At 39.9% G+C, this 25,560-nt stretch overlaps 1 protein-coding gene across 2 annotated transcripts; it reads left to right on the forward strand.

The window, feature by feature from the left end:
• Window positions 1–12: 12 nt before the first annotated feature.
• On the forward strand, window positions 13–23,869 carry dcaf1 (ddb1 and cul4 associated factor 1). 2 transcript variants are annotated; one of them, XM_085443351.1, is made up of 25 exons: window positions 13–216; window positions 6,592–6,712; window positions 7,622–7,698; window positions 7,788–7,861; window positions 7,960–8,073; window positions 9,301–9,438; window positions 9,609–10,205; window positions 10,726–10,827; window positions 10,918–11,076; window positions 11,336–11,515; window positions 11,670–11,879; window positions 11,992–12,161; window positions 12,278–12,402; window positions 12,760–12,995; window positions 14,247–15,331; window positions 15,436–15,634; window positions 16,747–16,829; window positions 17,258–17,342; window positions 17,425–17,658; window positions 18,103–18,196; window positions 18,658–18,762; window positions 18,942–19,015; window positions 19,107–19,202; window positions 19,309–19,606; window positions 22,228–23,869. In XM_085443351.1, the coding sequence occupies exons 2-25, from the start codon at window positions 6,600–6,602 to the stop codon at window positions 22,281–22,283; spliced, it is 4,704 nt and encodes a 1,567-aa protein (XP_085299477.1). In that variant the 5' UTR covers window positions 13–216; window positions 6,592–6,599; the 3' UTR covers window positions 22,284–23,869. The 2 variants fall into 2 exon arrangements, with proteins under 2 accessions (XP_085299477.1, XP_085299478.1); XM_085443352.1 differs by lacking the exon at window positions 13–216 and adding an exon at window positions 2,539–2,713.
• The last annotated feature ends 1,691 nt before the right edge of the window (window positions 23,870–25,560 follow it).

Consider the following 25,560-nt stretch of genomic DNA (forward strand, 5'->3'; position numbering starts at 1 on the left):
GCCGGTCGCTGGTAAAATGACGCGCAGAACGTGTTCGCCATAATGATAATAAACCGCCAACACAAGGCTGCAATAAAGCAAATTAAGCTGAGGCTGTGAGTCAGTGATCGATGCATTGATAAGCAGTTATCGGCTATTTAAGTCTGGACTAATACAAGTGGATGCGAGTCGTTGTGAAATTGAGAAAAACGAGCAAGAACTGAGCGGAACAACAAGGTAAAGTTAGCATGCTAGCTAACTATCCAGGTTCACGTCTAGCTTCTTCCTTAGTGCTGTGTTACATGTGCAGGAAGGTGTTGTCGTAATCTAAAATGACAGGTTTTGCATTTCTGGACAGTTCGTCCTTACTGCAAGCTGTAGTACTGGAAGAGAAGAGTGGCTACTTTAGTGTGCTAAGTACATTAGCTTCCTTGTTTAACAGCTAGCCAAACATCGCAACAGGCAGTAGATGTGAGTTTGCTGCTGTCTGTTTCAGTTAAGGTGAAGTGCGTGTAGGAAAACAAGGAAAGCATTTGAGTTTAAATGTGTTTCAAAAAGAACAGAAAATATTTTTAGCAAACACTGACTTAAACAGAAATTTGACAGTTGCGGCAGTCCCTGGAGGACTGCTGCAGCTGCACGCTCAGCTGTGAAAAAGCAACGGAGCGAGTCAGCGTGCTTTGTTCTCCCGACTGGAGCCAAACAACCTTCAGACTAAGCCAACCGAAGTTCTCGTATGCTCCCCTTTAATAATGCCGTGGTGTTGTTTTTATTTTTAAACGATTATTAGCTACGGATAGTGGCAGCACACGAGTGTGGGCTAAGCTGTAAAAAGTGCACAAATAAATAAATTCTTTCAGTGATCCTAAATTATTAACTGGGCAGATGAGGTAAATGCCTAATTGCACCAAAACTCTAAGGTCCCCCAACGCAAGTTTGTACCATGTTATTTTGCCTACGTAATCCCTTAAATTGCAATTTTGTTGTACTACTTCTGACCTATAAGTCATTTAAGCAAAACAAAAAACCCTACTAAACAAAGAACCAATTTTAATTTGTGTCTTTAGCCACTTTATTACTGGAAACCTGTTGTCATTTGTTGCATTGTCTTTGGTCAAATTTTTGATCACCAAAGATAAGTGTGGCAGGCATAAAATAGTATTTTTGTACCAAAAAGGAAATGACTGTTAGTGGAAAACTTGTATCTCGTATCCTTAAGAGAGAAAAATTACAACAACAAAAAAGTACAATTGGAGGAGAAAAGAAGTGGGAGGTTTAAAAGTATTTGCATCAAACGAACAATATCTGAAAGTCATTCCTTGAAGAAATGTGGGGGGGATTAAGCAAAGACTTGGATAAACTGGATGGCTCGATGCATCTGCTGTTCGCTGATACTTCAGAAATGGTCTGAGTAGAAAGGTGGCTCTCAAGAAGCTCTGCTTAAGGAAAATGGGAAGACATGGCTGAGATATGCGAAAATACACAAGAACTGGACTGAAAATCAGTGGCAACAGGTCTTATGAATCGAAGGGCATTTTCACAACCATAGGTTGTTTTTTCTGGTCTTGATAAGTTGTAGCTTTCCCTGTGATTTGGTTATCTGATTTTTTTTTTTTTTTTTTTTTTTTTTTTTTGGGGGGGGGGGTTCACACAGCAAGCAAACCAAAATGCATCACAACAATCCACATGCGAATTTTCAGGCTGCTCATTGGCCAGATGTGTCTGGGGAGGGGCAACAAAAGTAAAGCAGGAAGAAGGTGTTGTATTCTGGGCTATTGGAGAACATGGAGAATTTGCGTTCATTTCATGGCTAGTTGCTAACCCCCACAGAGCATTGCACAGCTGTAGTATCTTGCTGCATTCAGAAAACAAAGTATACATAACTACGAGAAGTTCTGTAACGCAGACTTACAACTAGAGCTGGGCGATATAAGATTTTTTCATATCACGATATGTTTTTTTCATTTCAGGCGATAACGATATCTATCACGATATAAGCCAAATAACTATATTTGTAAGATTTAAATGTGCCGTTGCTCACAAGTAAAATGTGAAATAATCAGCAGCTTGTTTTGATTTAAATATTTATTTCCCATAATAAGTTCAACAGGGTAGATGTACTTAAGGAACATGAGACTTTTTTAGATAAATAAAGGCAAATATTGCAAACTACAGAAAAGGCAGCCGCTAAAGCGTTTAAGTTTCAAAATAGAACAAACAAAACAGACTAAATTGTCAATTCCACTTAGAAACAAAATATTAATTCTAAAAATAAATCTTAGTTTGTTTTACAGAAGAACAGACAAAATTGACTAACGTTTGTCAATATCAAATAAACTGAGAACTAAAAGGAAATTCTCAATCTCTCCTTGTTGTATAGCTGAGCTTTTCAAACAGTTTTAACAGTTACTTTAGTCTGACAAAAGCCAAATGACGAATTAGCGCTTCCAGTCAGAGACTGAGGCTACGTACACGGGTATTTTTGAAAACTGAGATTTTCCGTTTTCGTTTTAAAAAATAATCCCGTCCACACATAAAGGGGGAAATGAAGGAAAACGCTGCTATGAACATGCCAAAGCAGCAGGTGGAGCTAGATTCCTAACCGTGCAGAAATGTTGGCCAATCAGAAGTCTAGAAGCCTCAGTGGGAAAAAGTAAACAAAGCTGGGGCATAGAAGAGTCGGGGCATAGAAGCAGAACCGAGTCGTATGTGTGGAGGGACAGTAACTGTGTGTGTATGTAAGCATTTAAACACTGCAGAGAGTAGAGTTAACAGTAACAGTATTGTAGAAATTCATTTCACCGAAACAATAACGTGGCGCACAGTGTGACGTCAAAAAATGCGCACACCTTTGACGCTGCGTTTTCTCCGTTTTTCTAGTCCACACATAAATGCAAAAACGGAGTTTTTAAAAATCTTCGTTTTCAGTGACCAAAAACGCCGTTTACGTGTGGACGAAAGGTACAAACGCATAGAAAAATCTGCGTTTTCAAAAATACCGGAACGTGTGGACGTAGCGCATGCACCAGTTTATTGTATTTCCAGACTTGCTTTCGGCACAATTTACAGCGCACGCTACTCTGTTTTTTGTCAGACTTGAAATAGCCGAAATAGCCGAAATACCTTCACACTACGGAACTTCTATGGCTCTTCCGTTCGACAATCTCTCCGGCATTGGAACCATCATCTGTTTTCTCTTCGGTAACCTTCGGTCACGCTCGGTTGATTTCTCTAGTCGGCTCACTCTTTTCCAGAGGTGGGACCAAGTCATTGTTTTGCAAGTCTCAAGTAAGTCTCAAGTCTTTATCCTCAAGTCTCAAGTCAAGTCTCAAGTAATGTCAGGCAAGTCAGAGTCGAGTCTCAAGTCAATGGTGTAAAAGTCCGAGTCAAGTCACAAGTCTGAAATTTTGAATTTCAAGTCCTTTCGAGTCTTTAAAAAAAAAAACAACGAAAAAATAATGTTGCAGTTATATGCTAAATGTAAATATTAGACCATGTAATTTTAAAATCTGTGTTTTTCTCAACACATGACAAAATAGTGAACTTAGAAAATATACACAAATTGTGAAATTGCACCTCTTTAAAATGCAGCTCAATTAAACCTAGCTCCAAGAATAATTTTCACCGACAGTTCTGAGATAAGCTGCATGTTATTCTTGGATGCGGTTGTAGGACCGGCTTTAAAACCGCATGACAAAAATATCATACACATTAAAAAAAACTGTATCACCAACGTAGCCTGGACAACATTTGCTAGTTAGATGAAGTCAGCTATCTCATCTTAGCATATTTATATGCATATTTATAATCATACGCTTCTTGGAGTGAGTGCATACACTCATGAAGTTTAGTAACTTCAGGTCACTGCAACAAGCCCAGGTACAGTTTACCGACGGATGGGTGCAGGACCTTGAAATGCACCGTGTAGAACGAAAGACCATCGTACGTATCATAAGTTTACCAGTCTCACAAATCGTCATCATAAATACACATTCATTAACCGTTTATTAATAGGACCTTTGAGCTCAACGGTAATTAATTAGTAGTGGAAATAATTTCTGGTAGCATCACAGAAATGTAGCAGTGACAATAATATTGTATGCTGTAATCGTACTGGGCAATTAGTGATACAAAAAACCTGTTTTATCCTGTGAATAAAAGTATATGTTTTTGTCAATGTACCATAATAACAGAAGCGAAACGCAATATTGTGTCAGGACAATTCACTATTTATGCACAATAAATAAAGGAGCATAGCGCGACAATTTCTGTTCAGCGCCAGACTTACTTGTAACCTATATCACCAATTATGTTATGAAAATGACGTATTAACTACTAAAAAACACTGACCTTCGTGTAAATGCTTGGAGCAGACTAACCTGTGAGCTGGAGTGTTCTGGGACGTTATATTTGATCTTTGAATGGCTGCAATCCAGGCCATCCGTCGCGTCTTTGTTACTTCGGAAACATGGCTCGAACAATTTCTCTTCAACGACGTAATCCGATAACAACCGATCTCTTTACCCGTCGGCTTCCCGTGGCTGTCATGTGACCGGCTATTGCAGTTAATAATACAACGGCTTCTTGACATTTTTGTGTTTCTTTTTATCGCTGTGATTTCAATTGAAAGCCTGCGTGCGCTAGTACCTCTTGCCACGAGTTCCCAGAATCCTTTGCGGTTCTACCCGTGAATGACGTCACATTTTCAATCTCTATATAATATGCGTGTTAAATTTTATATTTGGGGTAAAATATCAAGTCTTGAATTGGGGTAAAACCGGTTCAAGTCCAATTCAAGTCCCAAGTCATTGGTGTAAAAGTCCAAGTCAAGTCACAAGTCTTAGAACATTTTTTCAAGTCAAGTCTAAAGTCATAAAATTAATGACTCGAGTCTGACTCGAGTCCAAGTCATGTGACTCGAGTCCACACCTCTGCTCTTTTCCTTAATTACCCGGGCGGTAGGGTGGCTGGCTGCTTCCCAAACAAATACACATGTGCGGCTTGGCACTTGTGCTGTACGTAACAAGTCACGTGACGTAACGCTGCGGCGGTGATTGGTTTGGCTCTGCGCTACGTAATTTGGATTGGCTGTTCTTTTTTTTCTTTTTCTTTTTAAGAGGACAAGAGCGGCGAGGTCTAGTTTAATTTTTCTATCGAGAAAAAGTTATATCGCGATACATATCGTTATCGTTCTATCGCCCAGCTCTACTTACAACATACACCTGGTAGTTAGGATCGGATCAGGTTCACACTTTAAACAAACCACTCTAGAGTTCATCTGGAACCGCACTGAGACCTTTTGGAGTAGGTGGTTTTGTTTCGGCCTGCACCCATGTGCAATTACTGCACAAACAAACCAGTGTGAGATCTAAATTGACTAAACACTGCAGGTGGGAAGCACCCTAAATTTGAAATTTAAGGTTCAAATCATCATCAGTATTTATAGAGGAGGTCAGGAGAGGGGTACAACAGTGAGTGTCTACAGTCATCTGTAAAACACGGTGGAGGCTCTGTCATGGTTTGAGACTGCATTTCAGTCAGTGGTGTTGGAGATCAAAATTAATTGTATTATGAAATCAGAAAAACTACTCAGATTATGATCCACTATGCAATGCAATCTGGAAAGCACCTGTGAGGCAGTGGCTTCATTTTTCAGCATAACAATGCAGTAAAAGCATATCTGGATAGTGTTCCTGTGTGTGTTGGTTTTTCTGTTGTTGTTTTGTTTTGTTCTTTCTCCCTATCAGTCATCGGTTGGCTTACACAGAGCCTGGACCTCAATATCACTGAAGCAGTATGTAGCCTTCCTGATCAGTCTTGATAGAGAAGCAAACAAAAGACATCCAGCGTCCAAAGATGAGCTTTGAATGTCTTTAAAGAAGCCTGGAGAATATTCCTGAAGACTTGCAATTAAAGAAATTACAGGAAAGCTTGCATAAGAGAGTTCAGACTGTGCAGAAGAATAAAGAGTCATAAAAATATTGATTTTCAATCTTATTAGAATTATTTAAAAAAAAAAAGAGAGAGAGAGCGAGAGAGAGACGTCCAGCTTTAAATTTATGCCTTGAACTTATATTTTGTTGAAAAGTTGTCATAACTGGTTGGTGCAAAAACTGACTTGTAAAACCTCCAGCCAATGTCATATTATGTTTTCAGAAAAACTGCAAGGCTCTCACCAACAATTGTCATTCTAGGTACATTCAATAGTTTTTTGTGTATATGAAGTTTGTGAAATGGAGAAATATATGCCCTTTATTTTTTCTTTCTTCTGGTGAGCAAAATGAAGTGTATTTATCACTTGTTTGCTTTTGACTGCTGGTGAAACAAAACAAGACATTTTCTATTTCTTGTGACAGAAAATTGTTAAAACTATCAAATATTCAGATTTGAGAAGCTGGTACCACAAAATTTGAGGAAGCTTTGAATTTTAAAAATAACAAGGTGATTAAAAGAAGGTTCTTTCCGTATCTTTTTAAGTCTAAAATTGTGTTTTGTTTTTTTTTTCTGGGCTGTCGGAAAAATGTTAAAACTGACATAAGTAGCATGACACGTGGCTTCTTAAGAGGCTAATCCAGACATGATGTTAAGTGCATTTTTGTGCTGTGCTAACAGGCTGTGCTATGGCATCGGCATCTGCCAGTGTGGACTCCAAGGCAGAGCTGACTTCTCTACTTGAACAATGGGAGAGAGAGCAACAGGGCAACACGCAGGACCTGGTCAACATCCTCACCAAGTAAGCTTTGCATATTGTTTATGTTGGTGGCACCCAGCCTTTGTAATGATCCCAGAGGCCTTTGTTGAAACCACCTGTGATGTCTCAAATTAAATTCTAATTCAAAATACTTCAGATAAGGTTTTAAGTCCTCATTGTGGTATTGAAGAGTCAGTGTGGCAAATTGTGTACATTTGTACTAGCATGCAGAGGCAGAACTGACTGTGTGTAATTTCCCATTACCTCCTGATACTTACTCAATTTAGTCTTCATTCTCAGACTTCTGTTGTTTATCCCACATGTAGCTGCAGTCATTTATTTTTACTTTGAGCTAGCTTTTTACTAGTTCAACAAACCTTATACTTTCACTTTATTCTTAATGTTATCCTTTTTAACTGTTTATTTGTTGCTTTTGGCTAAATGGTTAGACTTTTTTGGTTTTTGGTATCTAGATTTTTGTTCAAGCTCCTTTTTTCACATGAAGTTGTAATTTTCTTAAAAAAAACAAAGTTCAAGTGTAGTTGTACTGAATTAGTTTTGAATGATTGACACAAAATAATACTTATTTATTGTATACTGGTACTTTGTGCCACCCTCACTGTTTAAGAGCATCCTCCCTTTAGGCCAGCTTATTTCTTCAGAAGTAAGGATTGCACACACCCAGAGCAGTGTGCATGAGGTCATCATATTGTCAATTGCACTGACATCATACAAATCCCAGAGCAGAAAGAACTCACAGGGAATACTTACATGGTGACCTCTTATTTAAAACTTTGGCCATGTTTAATAGAAATCTCAACCATTGTAACGGATAGAAATGGCAAAGAAAGAGCAGCTGGCCTCACAAAGGACTGTTTTATGCAGTGTAATTAGGATGATTTGAGGGTTAGTTAAAAAGAGTTAAACGTGCTCATGCGCTGTAATTTTCAGAATCTCAGAGCTTGTTGAGAAGGAGACAGAGGAGTACCACAAAGCAGATCCTGACCCTTTTGATGATCGACATCCTGGTATGACAAACACGGTGACCATAGAATTGCAAGTCTACTGCTGATTTTAAGTGTAATTTATGTTTTCACATTTTCCCTTTTGCCATTAGGGAGAGCTGATCCAGAATGCATGTTAGGGCACCTCCTCAAGATCCTGTTCAAGAATGATGACTTTATGAACGCAGTAAGATTATTGGATGGATTTGAGAACGTTACCTTTAAAATAATGGGCATTTTTAGCAGCTCACTCAGAAGATAATTAATCTTTATTTCCCTTTGTAGCTTGTGAACAGCTACGTGATGACCAGCAGAGAATTTTCCCTTAATGCCGCAGCTTGTCGCCTGCTTCAAAACATCATGCCTGGATTGGAGACAGCTGTGGTGTTTCAAGAAAAAGTATGTTACTCCTGACTTCATTATGAGATAACTGTGAGATTTAGTCTTCAAGTTTTCTGGTTGGAAGAAAATGGAAGACACAATATTTCAACTATTGTTATAGCCTGTAACACATTTTTGGAGTTTTGAAGATGTGTGTCTTAATCAGGTGTTTTCAGCGTTTAAAGGTATGTAAATTGACTCCAACAAAAAGATGTGGTTTCCTTTTGATTTTATTGTGTTTATTTGATTTTATTTGATTAAATTCATCAAGTCCCAATTTAAGAAACACCGTGACTGTAGTATATTAAACAAATTGAGCAATAAATAACAGTACAGGCTGCAACTGAAATTAAGATCTCTTTAAACCTCCTTCAGCAGTAACAGCCACCCTCAGATGTTTCCTGTAGCTGCTTGTGGGACTTGTACCACCACACACACAAACAACTGTCGTTGACTGAACAGCGCTCATCAGGCAATATCACTTCCTCTCAGCGTGCTTATTTAAGCCATTCCAAAACAAACCAAAAGCTCTTTCTTCTTTTGAACTGCTCTGTTTATTTGCTTGGCTGCTTTCGATCTATGACTTGTTGCATCATAGATCATCTTGTAAGCATCAGATAACGGACTGCTGCCCTTCCACTTCCCTGTAAACATTTCACAATGCAAATTTGCAACCAGAACCTGAAAAATCAAAGAAGGCCCAAATGGCGATGTCTCTTTCACTATGCTTTGATGTTTTTGAGTTTCAAACATCAGGTAGTTTTTACTTCTGGTCTGTTTGGTCACAAAGTAAGATTCATTTCTTTGAGGCGGTGATACTGACTGACAGAGCACTCCATCACTTTTAAAAACACTGTCTAAAGAAGTCAGTTTTGTTTGTTGTGTCACAGTCCAGTCTACAAGTTAAAATTTAACTGCAGCGCTGTATTATTTGACCCATGAAGATAAATGTCATACTGCTTCTCAAAACACAAGACCTTAAAGCTTTATTTTAAAAAGGGAATCCACATTCACTATGGGGGGGGGGGGAGAAAAAAAAGTACAAAACTAGTGACGTCCTTGGTGTGCGGATCCTTGGTCAGGTTAAAAAGTTAAATTACATCTGTACAAATCATGTGAATTTTTTTTTTTTTTTGAAAGTCATGCATTCTTATTTGAGCAAAGAAAAATAAGAGCCACCTTTTGATGAAATTTGGTACTCTGTGTCTGCATGTGCTTCATCACTCCTGTGTTTGCTCTTCTTAGGAGGGCATAGTTGAAAGACTCTTTAAGTGGGCTCAGGAGGCCGAGCAGCCCCTCAGAATCTATGCCACAGGCTTGCTGGCAGGTGCCATGGAGAATCAAGACATTGCAGCAAACTACAGAGAGGAGAACTCTGTTTTGGTCAGTGGAGGTTTCTACTCTCTTATGTATCAGGTTGCATTAACAGGGTAATGGCATGCAATGATGAGACAAGTAAATACAACAGGTGATTTAAAAATGTTTTCCAGCAGTTTGATCAGAACCAGTAGGTGGTGTAAAGCAGCTTGCTTTTTCTTCTTTACTTTTGACAGGTGCCTTTGATGCTGCATCGGTTGCGTGAGCTTCAGAATAAAGATGCTGAGAACAAAAGGGATATCAAGCGGCCCAGCCCCAGGAAGACACTGAGCGAGCCTTTGTTACCTCTGGATGAGGAGACGGTTGACGGAGGCTTTGAAGAGAAGCCATTCACACCTGGGAAAAATGGAGCCGAAAAGGAGGGGACGGGACAGCCGGAAGATGGTGAAATTTCCTTCTCAACTATGGAGCCTGAAAACGAGCTTTCGTTCCGTCTTAACTCCCCTCACAAGACCAGCAGCCGTGCCAACTCGGCTGTGAAAACCATGATGAAACCCATGTCTGCTCCGGGATCTTTGGCAAATCAAGGAATGTCTGATGGCAGCAGTTACCTAAAAAGAAGAGCTGAGAGGGAAAGTGGCAGGACCTCAAAACAGAAGCTAAATTTCTCTTTGCCAGAGCCAGAGAGGAACTTCAGTGAGCTTTCCAACAGCAGCTGGACTGAGATGAGCCCCTGGGTGATTGGTAACAACTATCATCTGTACCCTTTGACCCCAGAGATTGAGCAGAGGTTAATCCTGCAGTATCTCACACCTCTGGGGGAATATCAGGAGGTTGGTCCACTTTTATCAGCCTATAGAGTGCTTAAACTTGCAAAGATCAGCTGAATAATTGATATGGATTGATATTTTTATAATCTGTTAGTTTAAACGACTTCAATGTCCAAATTCAATTAATTTTTTTAATTTAAGGAGTAATATGATAGTGAACATCGGGCATTTTAGACTAGTGTTCTTTGTAGACTGAGGATTATACAAGTTTTAAATAATATTGTTTTAATGCAGCCCTTGTAATATGAGTTTTAATCATTTGTAGTTCATGTGTTTGACTGCGTTTGTGTGTTGGCACATGTTTACCAGCAGATGTCAGTCTTTCATAATTTTTTTTTTTTAAACTTCTCTTCTGATTATGTTAAAAATGTGTTGTTGTTTTTTAGTTGGTTTTTTTTTAGGTGTGACCTTATACATTTCAGGTTCATCTAAGAATTTAAAAAAAAAAAAAAAAACCTAGCAGGCAGACCAGGCATTGACAAATTTTTAAAGTACATTCTGTCCCACTCTCTCCTACCTGCAGCTGCTGGCAGTGTTCATGCAGAAGGGAGCTCGGGAGTTGCTGATGCATTACATGGATTTAAAACAGACCAATGATGTGCAGCTCACCTTCGAGGCTCTCAAGGTAAGCAAAGTTTCATGTAGTCGACCTTTCACGGTGCCTGAAGCGCAACAAGGTGCTCAAAAGTCTCCTGTTTTCTTCTCATCCTCACAGTATCTGGCTTCGCTGCTGTTGCACAAGAAGTTTGCTGCAGAGTTTGTTGCTCATGGAGGAGTTCAGAAGTTGCTGGAAATCCCCAGGCCTTCAATGGCAGCTACTGGAGTGTCACTGTGCCTCTACTACCTTGCCTATAACCAGGATGCCATGGAAAGGGTACGGAGAGTCACAGTAATATACAGCAATGGCTATTGTATCCTTATTTTGCTTTAGGTTTATTTTGTGGACTAAGATGAAGTCACTTGTTAAAAATTTGAAATGAGATGACTAACATAATGATACTATGTTAGTGATCTGTAGAAGATGACATAATTCTGTGCCGTCAGTCAAATATAATTTTTTGATTAGAAGCTACACTTAGGTTTAATACTAGTAGCAGTTCATGTTTATGTTCATGTCTTTATCTCTTCTCAAGGTGTGCATGTTGCCTCACTCCATCCTGTCAGATGTAGTTGGCTACACGCTGTGGCTGCTGGAATGTTCACATGCATCCGGCTGTTGCCACGCCACCATGTTCTTCTCCATCTCCTTTTCCTTCCGTGCAGTCTTGGAGCTTTTCGACAGGCAGGACGGCCTCCGACGTCTCGTCAATCTGGTGAGACAAACCAGCAGTCCTCGCTTTAATGTGTAAAAGTAAATGTGTTATTTATAGAAAATAACATAATGTGGGTACAGCATTGACTGCCTTTCTTCAAATGTAGAAGATCCTAATTGTGTACTTTCCTATGCTATGAACTGACTGCTTTCAGATTAGCACACTGGAGATCCTGAATCCCGAAGATCAGGGGGCGCTGCTGAGTGATGATGAGATTTTCTCCAGCAGGCAGACAGCCAAGCACACCTGCATGGCGCTGCGCAGGTACTTTGAGGCCCATTTGGCAATCAAGGTGGAGCAGGTGAAGCAATCCCTTCAGCGCACAGAGGGCGGTGCCCCCATTCACTCACAACCGTACTACAAGGTAAGCAGAAGACTTTTTATCTGTTAAACATTTTGAAGTATTTTATGTTGTATTTAGTAATGCATATGTGTTTTGATGAAGTAATCTGTAGTGATGGTGTCTCATTCTTCAGGCTGTCAGCTATAGCCGTGAGCAGGTTGTGGAAATGATGGAGTTTCTGATCGAGCACGGTCCACCGCGACTCTATTGGGAACCAGCAGAGGTCTTTCACAAGCTGTCATGTGTTCAGCTCCTCCTGCAGCTTATATCCATTGCCTGTGACTGGAGGACCTACTATGGCAGGTATTGACATAGCAGTCATTGTTAAAATGCCTTTCATACATATTTTTTCATACATATTCTAGACAGTAGGTTTTATCAGTGCACTCAAAGTGATGGTTATTGTTCTTTCTTTGTAGGAGTGACACTGTGCGCTATGCCCTTGACATCCTGAGTATCCTCACAGTTGTTCCCAAGACTCAGCTGCTGTTATCCGAGGCTGTTGCTGTGCTTGATGAGGGAGGATCCACAGTTTCCACTGTTGGTAAGTTGTTCCATTTTAGTTGACATTCATCTATCAAAGATCAAATACAATTACATTATTATCTTTTAATATTAAAAAGTCTCATTTTACTTGTATATCAGTGGTATTCACTAAATGGTGACACATTCAAACAGCTTTTTATATGGCCATCTGTTCACAGAGCCATTAGAGAATTTCTTGTACAATAAAATCAAATTTATTATCACTACCCACTGAATGCAATAACATGGAGCAGCTCTGTTTTTATTTGTTTATTTTGTGGAACCTTTGCCCAGTCCTTTTGAGATATGGCGTAACTCCAGGTATTCCTTTACAAGGTTTTTAATTTCATCTTTTTGTTTTGTTTTGTTCTCTCAGGGATGAGCATAGTTCTGGCAGTCGCGGAAGGAGAGGTATTTGTGAATGATGCAGAAATTCAGAAGTCAGCACTGCAGGTTGTCATCAACTGCGTTTGCGCTCCAGATAAACGCATGTCCAGCATTGGCAAGTTCATTGCAGGAACTCCCCGTCGTCGCCTTCCACAGCAGACCAAAGCAAACGAAAGTGTGCTCACTAAGATGTGGAATGTAGTGCAGTCGAACAATGGCATCAAGGTAAAATTAACACACAGCACACAAAAAAAATGGGTGGTTTTAATGTTAGAAAGATAATATTGGCTTTTTTTTTCTTTTTTTTTTTTAAAAGCACTAACAAAAATGGCCTTCTGGCAGATCAAAGTATATCTTATATACTGACAGGAGCTGGAGTGGTAAATGAAACTGATTTATTTGATAGCTTTTATAATGGGTAACACTTAAAGGGTGAACTTCTTAAACCCACAACCACCCACATTTATATACTGATGTACTCCACTGACTTACACACTAAGGATCTTCTGAAACCTGTACCAGTGCAGCTGAAACATTACAGACAGAACTACCTAAATATTGTAACATTTGAATTCAAAGACTGCAAGAAAGATGTGGTGTTTTCTTGTAAACTTAGCTTAAGTTTGCAGCTAAATCTATTGAGGTTGTCCAGGATTTGGCATCGTCTCATGTAAATGATGGTGTATAAAATCACAACCTGCATCTGTTTTCTTCCACTTATCCAATTCAGTGTCGCGGGGGAGCTGGAGCCTATCCCAGCTACCATAGGGCAAGATAGCATAGATCAATCCGGGTTACACCCATGGATAGGCTGCCAGCACGATAACCCAAAAATGAGGCGATGTTCAATTTTCACATTTAAACCATAAATGCATCTGTTAGGAGGCTGAGGGGAAGCACTAGCGGCTAGCAGCACATCTTTTTTGTACAAACATATTTTGTCAAAGTCACCTTGACTTCACAGACAGAATTCAAGTTCAGCAAAGCCAGCTGGATGAGGTGTTCCTCAGCAAAGAATAGTGGGACGGTAGTTTTCTCTTTTTAGTAGGATTTCCATTATGTTTCTTCTCCTGGTCTATGGCTGCGCTACAGTGAGGGTATAATGTAAGGAAGAGATATAAAGTTGTAAATGTGATTCCCTTTAAACCTCTTCAGAAGCTTCTTCTCTCTTTGTGCATTTAAGGTATTGAACAATCCTTAAAAGAAAACGAGGAATGATTTCCAGTTTGGGGAAGGATGTAAGGAAGCATAAAATATGACAATAAAAGCACTTTTACTAAAGCACTATGATAACGAGATCAGCTAAAGCACTGAATAACCTACATTAACATTTACAGTTTTAGTCTGCTGCTGCTTATGCCCTCTGCTTAGACACCATTGTTTTATTCTCCTCAGTTCGGAGCTTTCCTGATCAAGACACTTTCGCTTATGCCCTCAGCCCTTGTTTATAACTTACACTTTGTGTTTGTCCTCTAGGTTCTGCTATCCCTGCTGACAGTGAAGATGCCCATTACAGATGCAGATCAGATCCGAGCTCTGGCCTGTAAAGCTCTGGTGGGTCTGTCTCGCTCCAGCTCTGTCAGACAAATCATCAGCAAGCTGCCGTTGTTCAGCAGCGGACACATCCAGCAGCTCATGAAGGAGCCTGTGCTCCAGGACAAACGCAGCGAACATGTCAAGTTCTGCAAGTTTGCTGCAGAGCTGATCGAAAGAATCTCTGGGAAACCGTTGCTGATTGGTACAGATGTGTCTCTGGCATGGTTGCAAAGGGCCAGTGTGGTTGCTCAGTCCAGGATCACCTTCCCTGAAAAAGAGCTGTTGCTGCTTATTAGGAACCATCTTGTGGCCAAAGGCCTGCATGATACTGCCACCACACTCACCAAGGAGGCAGATCTCCCGATGGCATGTTTGTCTCACTCTTCGCATTCTTCTTCTACCTACCCACCTGTTGCCCCTCCCCCTCCTGCCTCTCCTGTTGCTACTCTGCCTCGCACACCTCGGCTGGCCAACGGTGTTGGATCAAGACTTGGAAGCAACCCCTCTCATTCATCCACTCCAGGATCCAGCCACCCTCAGACACGTCCATCAACTTCACAGCCCAGTGGAATGCCTGCTGCTGCTTCTTCTGCTTTCCCATCAACATCTGTCCCTCACTGTAACAGTGGCTCACCACTGATTGGGCGAATTGTTTTCTCACGTGAGCGGCAAACAGGGTGCAGTACAGTAAGTTGTAAAAGACCTCGGGTGCTGCGGCAGAAGTCTGACCATGGGGCCTTCAGCCAGAGCCCAGCTATGAAGAAACAGTTTGACAGGCATCTGCCGTCTCCTCCTGCATTAGACAGCATTATTACAGAGTACCTGAGGGAACAGCATGCACGCTGTAAAAACCCTGTCGCAACCTGTCCACCGTTTTCCCTCTTCACCCCCCATCAGTGCCCTGAGCCCAAACAGAGACGCCAAGCACCCACCAACTTCACATCCCGACACACGCGGAGAGTCGTATATCCAAAATATGGAGGTGTAGATGGAGGATGCTTTGACAGGCATCTTATTTTTAGCAGGTAAATATCTTTGTTTCATTTTCTGTTTCTGAGGCTCAAGTGCGAGTTAATCGGTCAGCCCCCTCACAACCACTGATGTAATTCCTCATATTTTCTTTGTCCAGGTTCCGTCCCATCTCTGTGTTCAGGGAGGCAGACGAGGATGAAAGTGGATTCATGTGTTGTGCCTTTTCAGCCCGTGAGCGTTTCCTGATGCTCGGAACGTGTACGGGGCAGCTCAAACTCTACAATGTGTTTACAGGCCAGGAGGAAGCCAGCTACAGCTGTCACAGTTCAGCTATCACTCACCTGGAGCCATCACGGGTTAGTAGAGAGAACCACAAGTAAATAAATTAAAAAATATATATATACAATTTAAAATCCACACTGATCATCATATTATGATTAAATTGCGTGCTATTTATTATGGGCTTGAAACATGTGTCATGTTATTATGTTTAACCTACTAGGACCTGGCGTCCACATATGTGGACATCACATTTTGGGTTTTCTAGACTAAAATAGTAAATTTTGCTCTACAAGCGCCTGATATCCACTTACGACAGGGGTGGGCAACTCTAGGCCTCGAGGGCCGGTGTCCTGCAGGTTTTAGATGTGTCCTTGATCCAACACAGCTGATTCAAATGGCTAAATTACCTCCTCAACATGTCTTGTAGTTTTCCAGAAGCCTGGTAATGAACTAATAATTTAATTCAGGTGTGTTGACCCAGGGTGAGATCTAAAACCTGCAGGACACCGGCCCTCGAGGCCTGGAGTTGCCCACCCCTGACTTACGTTATACTGCCACTGTTCTATCAAAATTTAAAGGGAATGTCCTCATATGTGGATCGTATTTTTCTCAGAATCAAAATTAGGTTAAAAAAAAAAATAAAGATGTTCGTGCAAAACACAATGTTTAGGTTTCTTTAAAAAAAAGTCAGCAGGAGGCTTGTTTGTATGATGTGTCCTCCAGCTGTTATTGTGACTGCAACACGGAGGACAGAGCAAAGAAAGAAACTGCTGAGGGATTGCAGCCATGCGTCAGCATCTTACAATCCACATGCATCATACTCGTGTTGTACCCAAGGTTGATTAGATCTGTGTCAGACAGTGTGCCTTGCAGTAAACTTACAAAATCTCAGCGTGTAGATGCCTTAAACAAGAGTGATGACAAATCTTCAAAACCTCTACCACTCATACAGTGAGACTAAATGTTTAAAGAAGACATCCTGTCAAGTGTTTAAGTGTTGAAAGTAAACGCATTTGCATTTTCAAGTATTATGTATTTAAAAAAAAAAAAAAAAAAAAAAATTTTTAGAAAGGAGAATGGGATGCAGTTATAATTTTTTTTACATCAAGGCTGTTGAAAATTGCTTTTTCTAGAACTGTATTGTTTGAAAACGTGTCTGAAAGAGGATCTCGTCGTGTCTTTTTAGGATGGTTCTCTGCTCTTAACGTCGGCCTCTTGGAGTTACCCGCTGTCTGCACTGTGGGGCATGAAATCGGTGTTCATCATGAAGTAAGCAATGCATTCACAAAACTCTGAAGTCATATTTACCCAGCTACTTTGAAGTGCACATAAAACACATTCCATTAAGTAAAATGCATAATTGAAATATTTGGAGTATGAAATTATTAGAAACTGCTGCCACGTGACTTCTGATTAAGTCTGTCGAGATCTTACTGCCTCTATGTATGTGGTGATCTTTGCCCAGTGGTATAGCAGCTTTAATCTGTCAAAGGAGCCGCCAAAGGGAGTGTGATTTAACTATGCACAATAATGGCCTCTGGGCTGTAGTCTTTCTGGAAAACAAGCATGTGGCTTTATTCATCCGAATAGTTTAACCAATGCAATATTAACCCCGAGATTCTCAACAGTATGAGACTAAAGTGCTCTGCTGACTTTGTTTTTTGCTTAAATGTTAATCATGCTCTCTATTTCTTTAGGCATTCGTTTCTGGGCGACCATTATGTGGAGTTCAGCAAGCTTTCACAAGATCATGTCATCGGGACAAAAGAGCACGTAGCACGTGTACGTATGTTTTCCATAATGCATAAAAACAAAGCATCCAGCAAGAGGGTAAATGTTCATTCTCATTACTTCTCTTCACCAGATATATGATATCCAGACTGGTCAGGTTACTCTAACTCTAAACAACCCAGACCTGGCTAACAACTACAAGAGAAACTGCGCCACCTTCAACCCAACAGACGACCTGGTGCTGAATGACGGTGTGCTGTGGGATGTGCGCACGGCTCAGGCCATCCACAAGTTTGACAAGTTCAACATGAACATCAGTGGAGTGTTTCATCCAAACGGCCTTGAAGTCATCATCAACACAGAAATTGTATCCTTTCATTGTTGGGTTGGTACAACTGCAGTTTTAAAACTTTTACAGTAAATTTGTCATTTTGATCTTTAGACCATTTTATACCTCTCACTATTGTTCTCCAACAGTGAGGGGAATGTTTTTAAGGATGAGGATATTTAAATATTTATTTGGTAAAATTCTTGTTTTGATGAGTTTGATGGAAAACCAAAAATGCTACCCTTTCTTAATGAACTATTTCAATGGAGAGATAAAGTGAATGCATAATTACAGGTCAAGGAATAGTTGTCAGCAGTGGACTTTCACTGTAAATATAATTACTGTGACTGCTATTGGGAATCGTTTCACTGCTGAGCATAAAATATTTATTCCATTAGGGTTAGGGTTGTCTTGGGAATGGTTATTTATTGTTCTTGTTTCTATACAATTGAGTGTATCGTGGTCTTTAACTGAGACTTTTAGTGGGATCTGCGCACTTTCCACCTCCTCCACACGGTTCCTGCTCTGGACCAGTGCAGAATAGTCTTCAACAACAGCGGCACTGTCATCTATGGAGGTAAATGCAGAATTCACTGCGTGATGGGTAATGTAGCACATTTGGCATCAAGCCTGCAACTCACTTCACAGTCAGTACAAGTGTGTGAAAGGTGTGTTTAGGTAGAAGGTTGGTAAGTGTGAGGTAAAGTGAGCACGTGTGTATTTGGTGAAAGGTGTGAATAGAGCCTGCAGCGGTAGAGTGAGTGAGAGTGTGTGTGTGCGCGTGCATGCTCACGCGCAAACTACTTGATACCACAAAGTCAGTCAGAGCCATATGGACTGAAAGCTCAGTGTTGGACTGGCAACAGAAAGAACCAGCTGGTTCATGCCACCTCACAGGAAGAGCCATGGGCGTGCAGTACTGGCTTTGTCTGTACAGCGAGCGTTTCAACCACTGAGGAGCCAGAACCAAAGCTAACCAGCTTGCTGGGTTCCTTTTATTTACTCTCCATCTCTCCCTGTGGCTTTTGTTTTTTGTAGCAATGCTGCAAGCTGATGATGAAGACGACATGATGGAAATGCAGATGAAAAGTCCATTTGGTTCATCATTCAGGACTTTCAATGCCACAGACTATAAACCCATTGGTGAGGGTTCCTACATTTAACTAGCTCAAATTTCAAATTGATCCTTATAGTTTTATTCATTTAATAATAATCACTGTCACTTTTTATATTCTATATTTTATATTCTGTATTGATGAACGTATATATTTTAAAACCCACTGTAATACTTTCGTTAAACATGTTTCCCCCCCTCTTCTCAGCCACTATTGATGTAAAGAGGAATATATTTGACCTTTGCACAGATACAAAAGACTGCTACCTAGCCGTGATTGAGGTAAATTCCTTTTCATTACATTTTTAATAAAGATTGCGACCATTTTTCCAAAAATACATGAAAATGCTGTTTTGTCCCCCCCCTCCCATAGAACCAAGACTCAGTCAACACTGACACAGTGTGCAGACTGTATGAAGTTGGTCGGCAGAGACTGGCAGAGGAAGAGGAGGAAGACGAGGAGGATCAGGTACTATTTATTTTTTGTTGTTTGTTTTGCTTTGGATGCAACCTCTTTGGTTCCTTTACGCAACACTAAAATTTCTAACAACTGACCTTCTCTGTTTGTGTTGCAGGAGGATGACGATCAAGAGGAAGATGATGACGACGATGAGGATTCGGACGACGATGTTGACACGGATCCCCTCATCGCCGAGCTGGAGAATGAAAACGGCGGAGAGGATGAAGATGACGAAGAGGAAGATGACGGTAACGATGAATTCTCTCCTTCCGATGAAGAAGTAGCGCGTCTCCTCGAAGAGGATGTTGATGCTGCAGATGATGACGACGATGATGACGATGATGATGAGGATGACGACGATAATGACGAGGATGACTCTGATAATGATGATGTCGATCTGGATGGCGATAATGGTGAGCAGAGGGTCTACAGTTTACCTTGTTCTTCAGGCTATAGCAATTTTCTTCATTTCATTGACTCCAAACCTGTCTGCTTATAGAAACAGGAAAAAACACGTCCAGCTATAGCAGCATGAAGTTTTTTTTGTTTTGTTTTTTCATTTGAATAGTAACATTTCAGTTGCTCCAGTCAACATGAATGGAGAAAATATTTGTGATGCCAGTACATTTTTCTTTTTCTTTTAACTACAGTGTATTTTAAATTGATTAAGTCTATAAACAGGAGGGACATCTGTTGGTGTGCCAAACTACCTGCTGCCACTATGTTCTGAAACTTGGCCACCTATCAAAGACTGGGTTATATTGGGGGAGTGGTAGTTTGTACAGCCTATTTTCTGAGCTGTTGGTCAGCAGGGGTGTTGTTTGTTTTTTCCTCCTGAAGAGTGAAGGTGACAGTCATAGACAGAACATGGACACTTTATTAGGTACACTTTGCTCGTACTGCCTTAGTTCTTCATGACATAATTTCAGGAATGGACTGGAAACATTCTGGTCCGTGTGGACACATCATCATGCAGTTGCATTTGTCGACTGCAAACTGTATCAGGGAGGCACTAATTTGGCGTGAGACCTTGTGGATGCAGAGGCTATTTGAGTACAATGCATTCATTGTCATGTTCAAGAATCGAGTTAAGATGATTTTAGTTTTGAGACATGGCGTGTTATCATGCTGGAAGCAGGCATCATAAGATGGGTACACTGTCCCCAAGATAGAGGACCAAGATAGAGGCAGCAGATGGCTGCCCTTCCTTGAGCTGGAGGTTTCTTCCTGATTTTAAAAAGGAATTTTACCTTCCCATGGTCCCCAAGTGCTTGCTCATATAGTGTTGTCTGATTGTTGACGATTTCTGTGTTATTGTTGGGCCTTTACTTAACACTATAAAGCACCTTGAGTCAACTGTTTTGTCATTTGGTGCTCGTGAGGAAAAATACTGAGGTAGGCTGTGAAGTTTAAGACTCTGTACTAAAGGGCCCAAGAAAATATCCTCCATACAGTTACACCACTGAAGTCAGGATGGATATTATCCATGTTTTCATGTTGTTTAGCTCACATTCTGACTCTACTATCTGAGCATTTTCACCCAGATTTTTAGGGTTAACTGCAGCTGAATATTTTTCCTCTTTGTGAGGAAAATGCCAGTAAAATACAATTTCTGAAATGTATTTACAATAAGTCACTCATGCCACAACTATGCTACATTCAAAGTCCATTAAGTCACCTTTTTGCCTCATTCTGATGCTCAGTTTGAAATTTGGCAACTTTGGCACATTGTCAAGTTATCTTGACAATGTGTCTAAATGAACTCTATTGCTGCCATTTGATTTAGACATTTAATTTGCAGTTGAGTAGGTGTATGTAACAAATTGGCCTTTAAGTGTATTAAACACTAGAAAGTGTAATATGAGAAAGCACATAAATTATGCTTGTCCATTAATCAGCACACCTGCCTGTGAGTACAATCACATGATCAGCATTATATTGATTAGTTTCACATGCACATTTTTGTAATTATAACATTAACAAACTAAATGTGTGCCTTTGTATAAACAACTGGGTTAGATAGTAGGGGTGGGGGAAAAAATCGATACTGTGTAGTATCGTGATATTTTGTTTGCTAATAATGTATCGATACAGGGACAGCAGAAATCGATATTTTGTTACAAAAAAAGTTTTTGTGGACTGGAACATGCTCTGACTTGAGAGCATGTTGATCCTTTTTCTGAGCAAGAATCCTGACATTCCTTCACTGTCCAAATGGGTTTAACTTTTTTTTTTTTTTTTTTTTTTTTTTTTTTTTGGCAGCAATAAACATGACAGTTTACTTATTTTAATTTAAGACATGTTTTATTTTAATTAAGTTTAAAACTTTTTTATTTAATGTAAAATTATATTTTGTTTTAATTTACTTTCAAATTCTTCTGTTGCTGAAGGGGCTGCATAGTTTTCATAAATTTCATAGTTCAGAATAGCTATAATTGTACCAGATGGTTGCATTCAGTTAAGCTGGACTAGACTGTAATACAAACCGTTCAGTTTGTCAACAATAAAACTGACTGAAATGAGAGACTGAGTGTGAGACTTTGATATTAGATAAAATAAATATTGATTAAGTTTACCTTTATGTACAGAATCTGAATATCGCAAAATATTTTAAAAAATTGCAATAATATCGTATCGTGGGATGTATGGTGATTCCCACCTCTATTAGATGAGAATTATTGGAATGTAACCTAGAAGCATCTTTTAATAAATACAGCTCTGATGTCATGTAAATGATGCAGCACAACTGTTTGGTCAAATTTCTGTTTTCATGCCTGTCTGGTCATCCTTCCCCCCCCCCCCCCAGTGGAATTTAAAAAAAAAAAAAAAAAAAAAAAAAAATGCTGTCTTGGTTTATTCCAGACGTTGAGACGCACAGAAGAAAAATCAGAGTGGACTTAAAGCTCCTTAACATTATTCCAAAGCTGCTTTGTTTTTGCCGTTTTAGCAGTTTCATCCTTCACCCAATGACCTATTCAGCACAAAATCTCACTTTCCCCATTTCTAAATCTGTATTTGTCTATCACACAAACAGACAGCTCTGACAACTCTGACCTTGAGGATGACATCATCTTGTCCCTGAACGAATGAGAAGCCATCTGCATCGGGAATAAAGGAAGCCGATGACCCGTCCACTTCTGCCCCGTGGACGATTGGTGCATAACGTGGGTCAAACTTGGAGCCCGGCCTGTTTGAAATGGCAGGTGTCTGCACACTTTGATGAGACTGAGGAGGAACGAGCTCACAGAGATCGAGCGGGAAAATCCATGCGCACAACTTGGCTTAACGTTGGGCATAAATGATTGTATATGATATAGTTTTATTTAAAAAAGGCTTGTAAAATTAAAAAAAAATGGCTGGTGTGAAAATAGGTTAAAAGAAAAGTTTTATATTTTATCACAATGGTTCTTTAAATGAGCCTCTTCATTTGATATTGACTGATTTTCTAAGCCTGTTTGGTCACAGATTAGTCTTTGTAGGAGATGCAGCTTACTTTGCAAGGCTCTGGGTCTGCATTTGTGTAGCTAAGGATACAACGCTCTCTCAAGCTTGTACTTAGCCACGCTGCCTAGAGTAATCACCAAAAGTACTGGAGTATTGAATTTGGCAGCTATTCTGATGCACAAACATGTTGCCACTGGTTCAGAAAGCATTCAAGTACCGCTTCAGGATTTACTTTCACCATACAAACTACACACAGCAGTGCTATTAGTGAATGTTGCCTCTTGATTTCAATATGTAAATAGAGAAAATTAAATCAGCTTGGTGCTCTAACTAGTGTGGACACTGTACACCTGCTTGCTGTCAGCATGACAGACATTAAAGAGGCCTCTACAGCTTTCCACCATTACACCCCTTCACCGGGTCAACACAAGGATTTGGATTCAGTGGGTGCTTCTTAAGATTACAGGGTTTTGTTTTGTTTCATGCTGGTGGTAACATCACAGGTCCAATCATTCATTATCAGTAAATTGCGTTTATTGCAGTGACTTTGGCTCATTAAAGGATGGACATCTGGCTAATTCCTGGAACATTCAGCAAAAAATATTTCAAATTTGTGTTTTCTCTGAGAGAAAGACAGGATCTATGACTGTCAGCCTTGTGAAAACTGATGCCAAGCACATGCACACTTTCAGTGCAGTGCAGACATTTCATGATTTTTGTTTTTTGCCTTGTAATTATTAATTTTTACCTGTTTTCGTTTCCAAAAGGAAACTTGTACGTTGAGTTTCTTGACAGTTTATGTACAACTTGTATGTATCTAAAGTATTTTACTAGAAATAAAGAAAGAAATGAGGGGAAAAAAATTATATCTTTAATAAAATAAAGATTTTTCTTAGATCAGAGGCATCAAACATAAAGCCTGGGGACAGAATTGGCCCGCCGAAGACCCCAATTGGCTCGTTGGACGACTTTGGAAAGGAGGACATAAATTCCGGACTTTTAATTGTATTTTCAGTGTTATAGCTTTTGCTGCCCAATGGCCATTCATACTAAACCAATGTAATTAAATGATAGTCCTGTCATTTTACAAATTGACTTCTTACAGTTTAAGCCCAATGAGTCGTGCTAATAGATTTCTCTAATTTACAGCATTTCTTTATCATGTAGAAAAACAGATTTGTTATTGAAATTGTGCTTCTTTTTTTTTTATATTAAAGTATCTCATTGATTAAGTGTGTAGTTACATTTCTGCACACTGAGAAAAATGGGAGTTTCACTGATCTGGGCCACATAAGATTGAAGTGGGCTGTATGTGGCCCACGATGTAAAATGACTTTGACATCCCCGTCTTGGATAATGGCTGTCCGGCATAGCAAAGGCATCTTAAACACTGTGAACTTTTACAGTAAGGTAGAAATTTAATTGTTCTTCAAACAAGGAGCCAACAAAGGAAAACTTTGAGCAAATCTTTTAAGAAGAGAGTTTTTACTTTTTATACTTTTACTGTGAAGCAACTGGCTTGCAATTTCAAGATTTAAAAAAGGTGTTTCAAGATGAGAAAACCACTGTGCCATTAATCATGTGTACTATATTATGGATATATCCTGTGCTGTGCCTAATAGCAACAAAGGCACTACATGCTACTACTATTGTAGAATTGTTACTTCTTAATACCACATGAGTAAATACTGACAATTACTTTGCATTGTGTAAACAGAATGAATTTAGACATTAGATCAGTGTAATTCTTTCTATAGGGTTGGTGTGATGGAAGGGGATGCTAAAGATGGAGTGAGATTGCCGTGGAGACTAGTGATGTGCGGATCGATACTGAAATATCGATTTCTCCGATACCAGTCATTTATGTTCTAGAATCGATTCTCGCATTAAAATATCGATATTTTAGTAATTTAGGGTAAATTTGTAGTTTATCATTAACAGGAACACAGTGGAAATAACCTATATCCTTCAGATTGTCTACAATTGGAAGGAACTACTTCCTCTTCCACCTTTCATAGTCATGTGCGAAATATGGCTGTATAAATGTGTCGCAGCCCCTTGGCGTGCACACTCACAACAATGGCTGATCGTAAATGGAGTTATGTGCGGACGTGTTTTACATCCACAAACAGCCGAGACGTGGTTTGCGATACATGAATATCCTGAGTATTACTGGATCGGAAAGGAAATCAGTGGTATCGCACATCACTAGTGGAGACCCCTAAGGTTAGCAAATGAAAGAAGTACATGAAGAATATGACCACCTGAATTGTTTTTGGGCTTGTTTGCATCTATGACTGACCTAATGTTGCCATTTTATTTCAGGTTCCTCTGTTGAACTCTGTTCTTTTGCAGAATAGGTCTTGCTCTCAATGAGAAGATCATATAAAGATTACAAGAACAATTTAATGATTAAATACTTCCACATTAAAGTTAAACTGGACATATCTATTATACCGATTTCCATTTCCAGCTCTATACTTTACTAGAGAAGTTTATCTCCACTTCTTTAAAGCCAGCTCCTTTCTAATTGGTTGCTCTTCACAAACAAAAGGTTTGAAGAATAAGCGGTTCAGCCTACTGTGCTCACCACCAAATATTTGCGCCTCAGGTTACCATGTTAGGAACAGCCACTCTGACTTCATATAGACCAAGAGTAGAAAAGAAACCGAAAAACTCAGCGTTTAAGGCAGTCTGAAGCGTGAGTTTATTTTCACATATGCTGACCTCAATATTAAAAACTTTGGCCAAGTTTAATATGAGCATCAACTTTTAGAACAGTTGGACGACCCCTAGGTGATCACAGTACTGAGTCTGTCTGTTCTGTATTGTGCTGTGCTTTGTCTTGCAGGAGCTAATGGGAGGGTAATTAGCCTTATGAGCTACACCTGGGCCCAGTGAGTTTGGCTGTAGAAGTTCCCTC

This window comes from Copadichromis virginalis, linkage group LG20 (assembly GCF_057382275.1).
Source record: "Copadichromis virginalis isolate Kocher_CV1m ecotype Utaka linkage group LG20, C_Virginalis_male_GT1.1, whole genome shotgun sequence".
NCBI lineage: Eukaryota > Metazoa > Chordata > Actinopteri > Cichliformes > Cichlidae > Copadichromis > Copadichromis virginalis.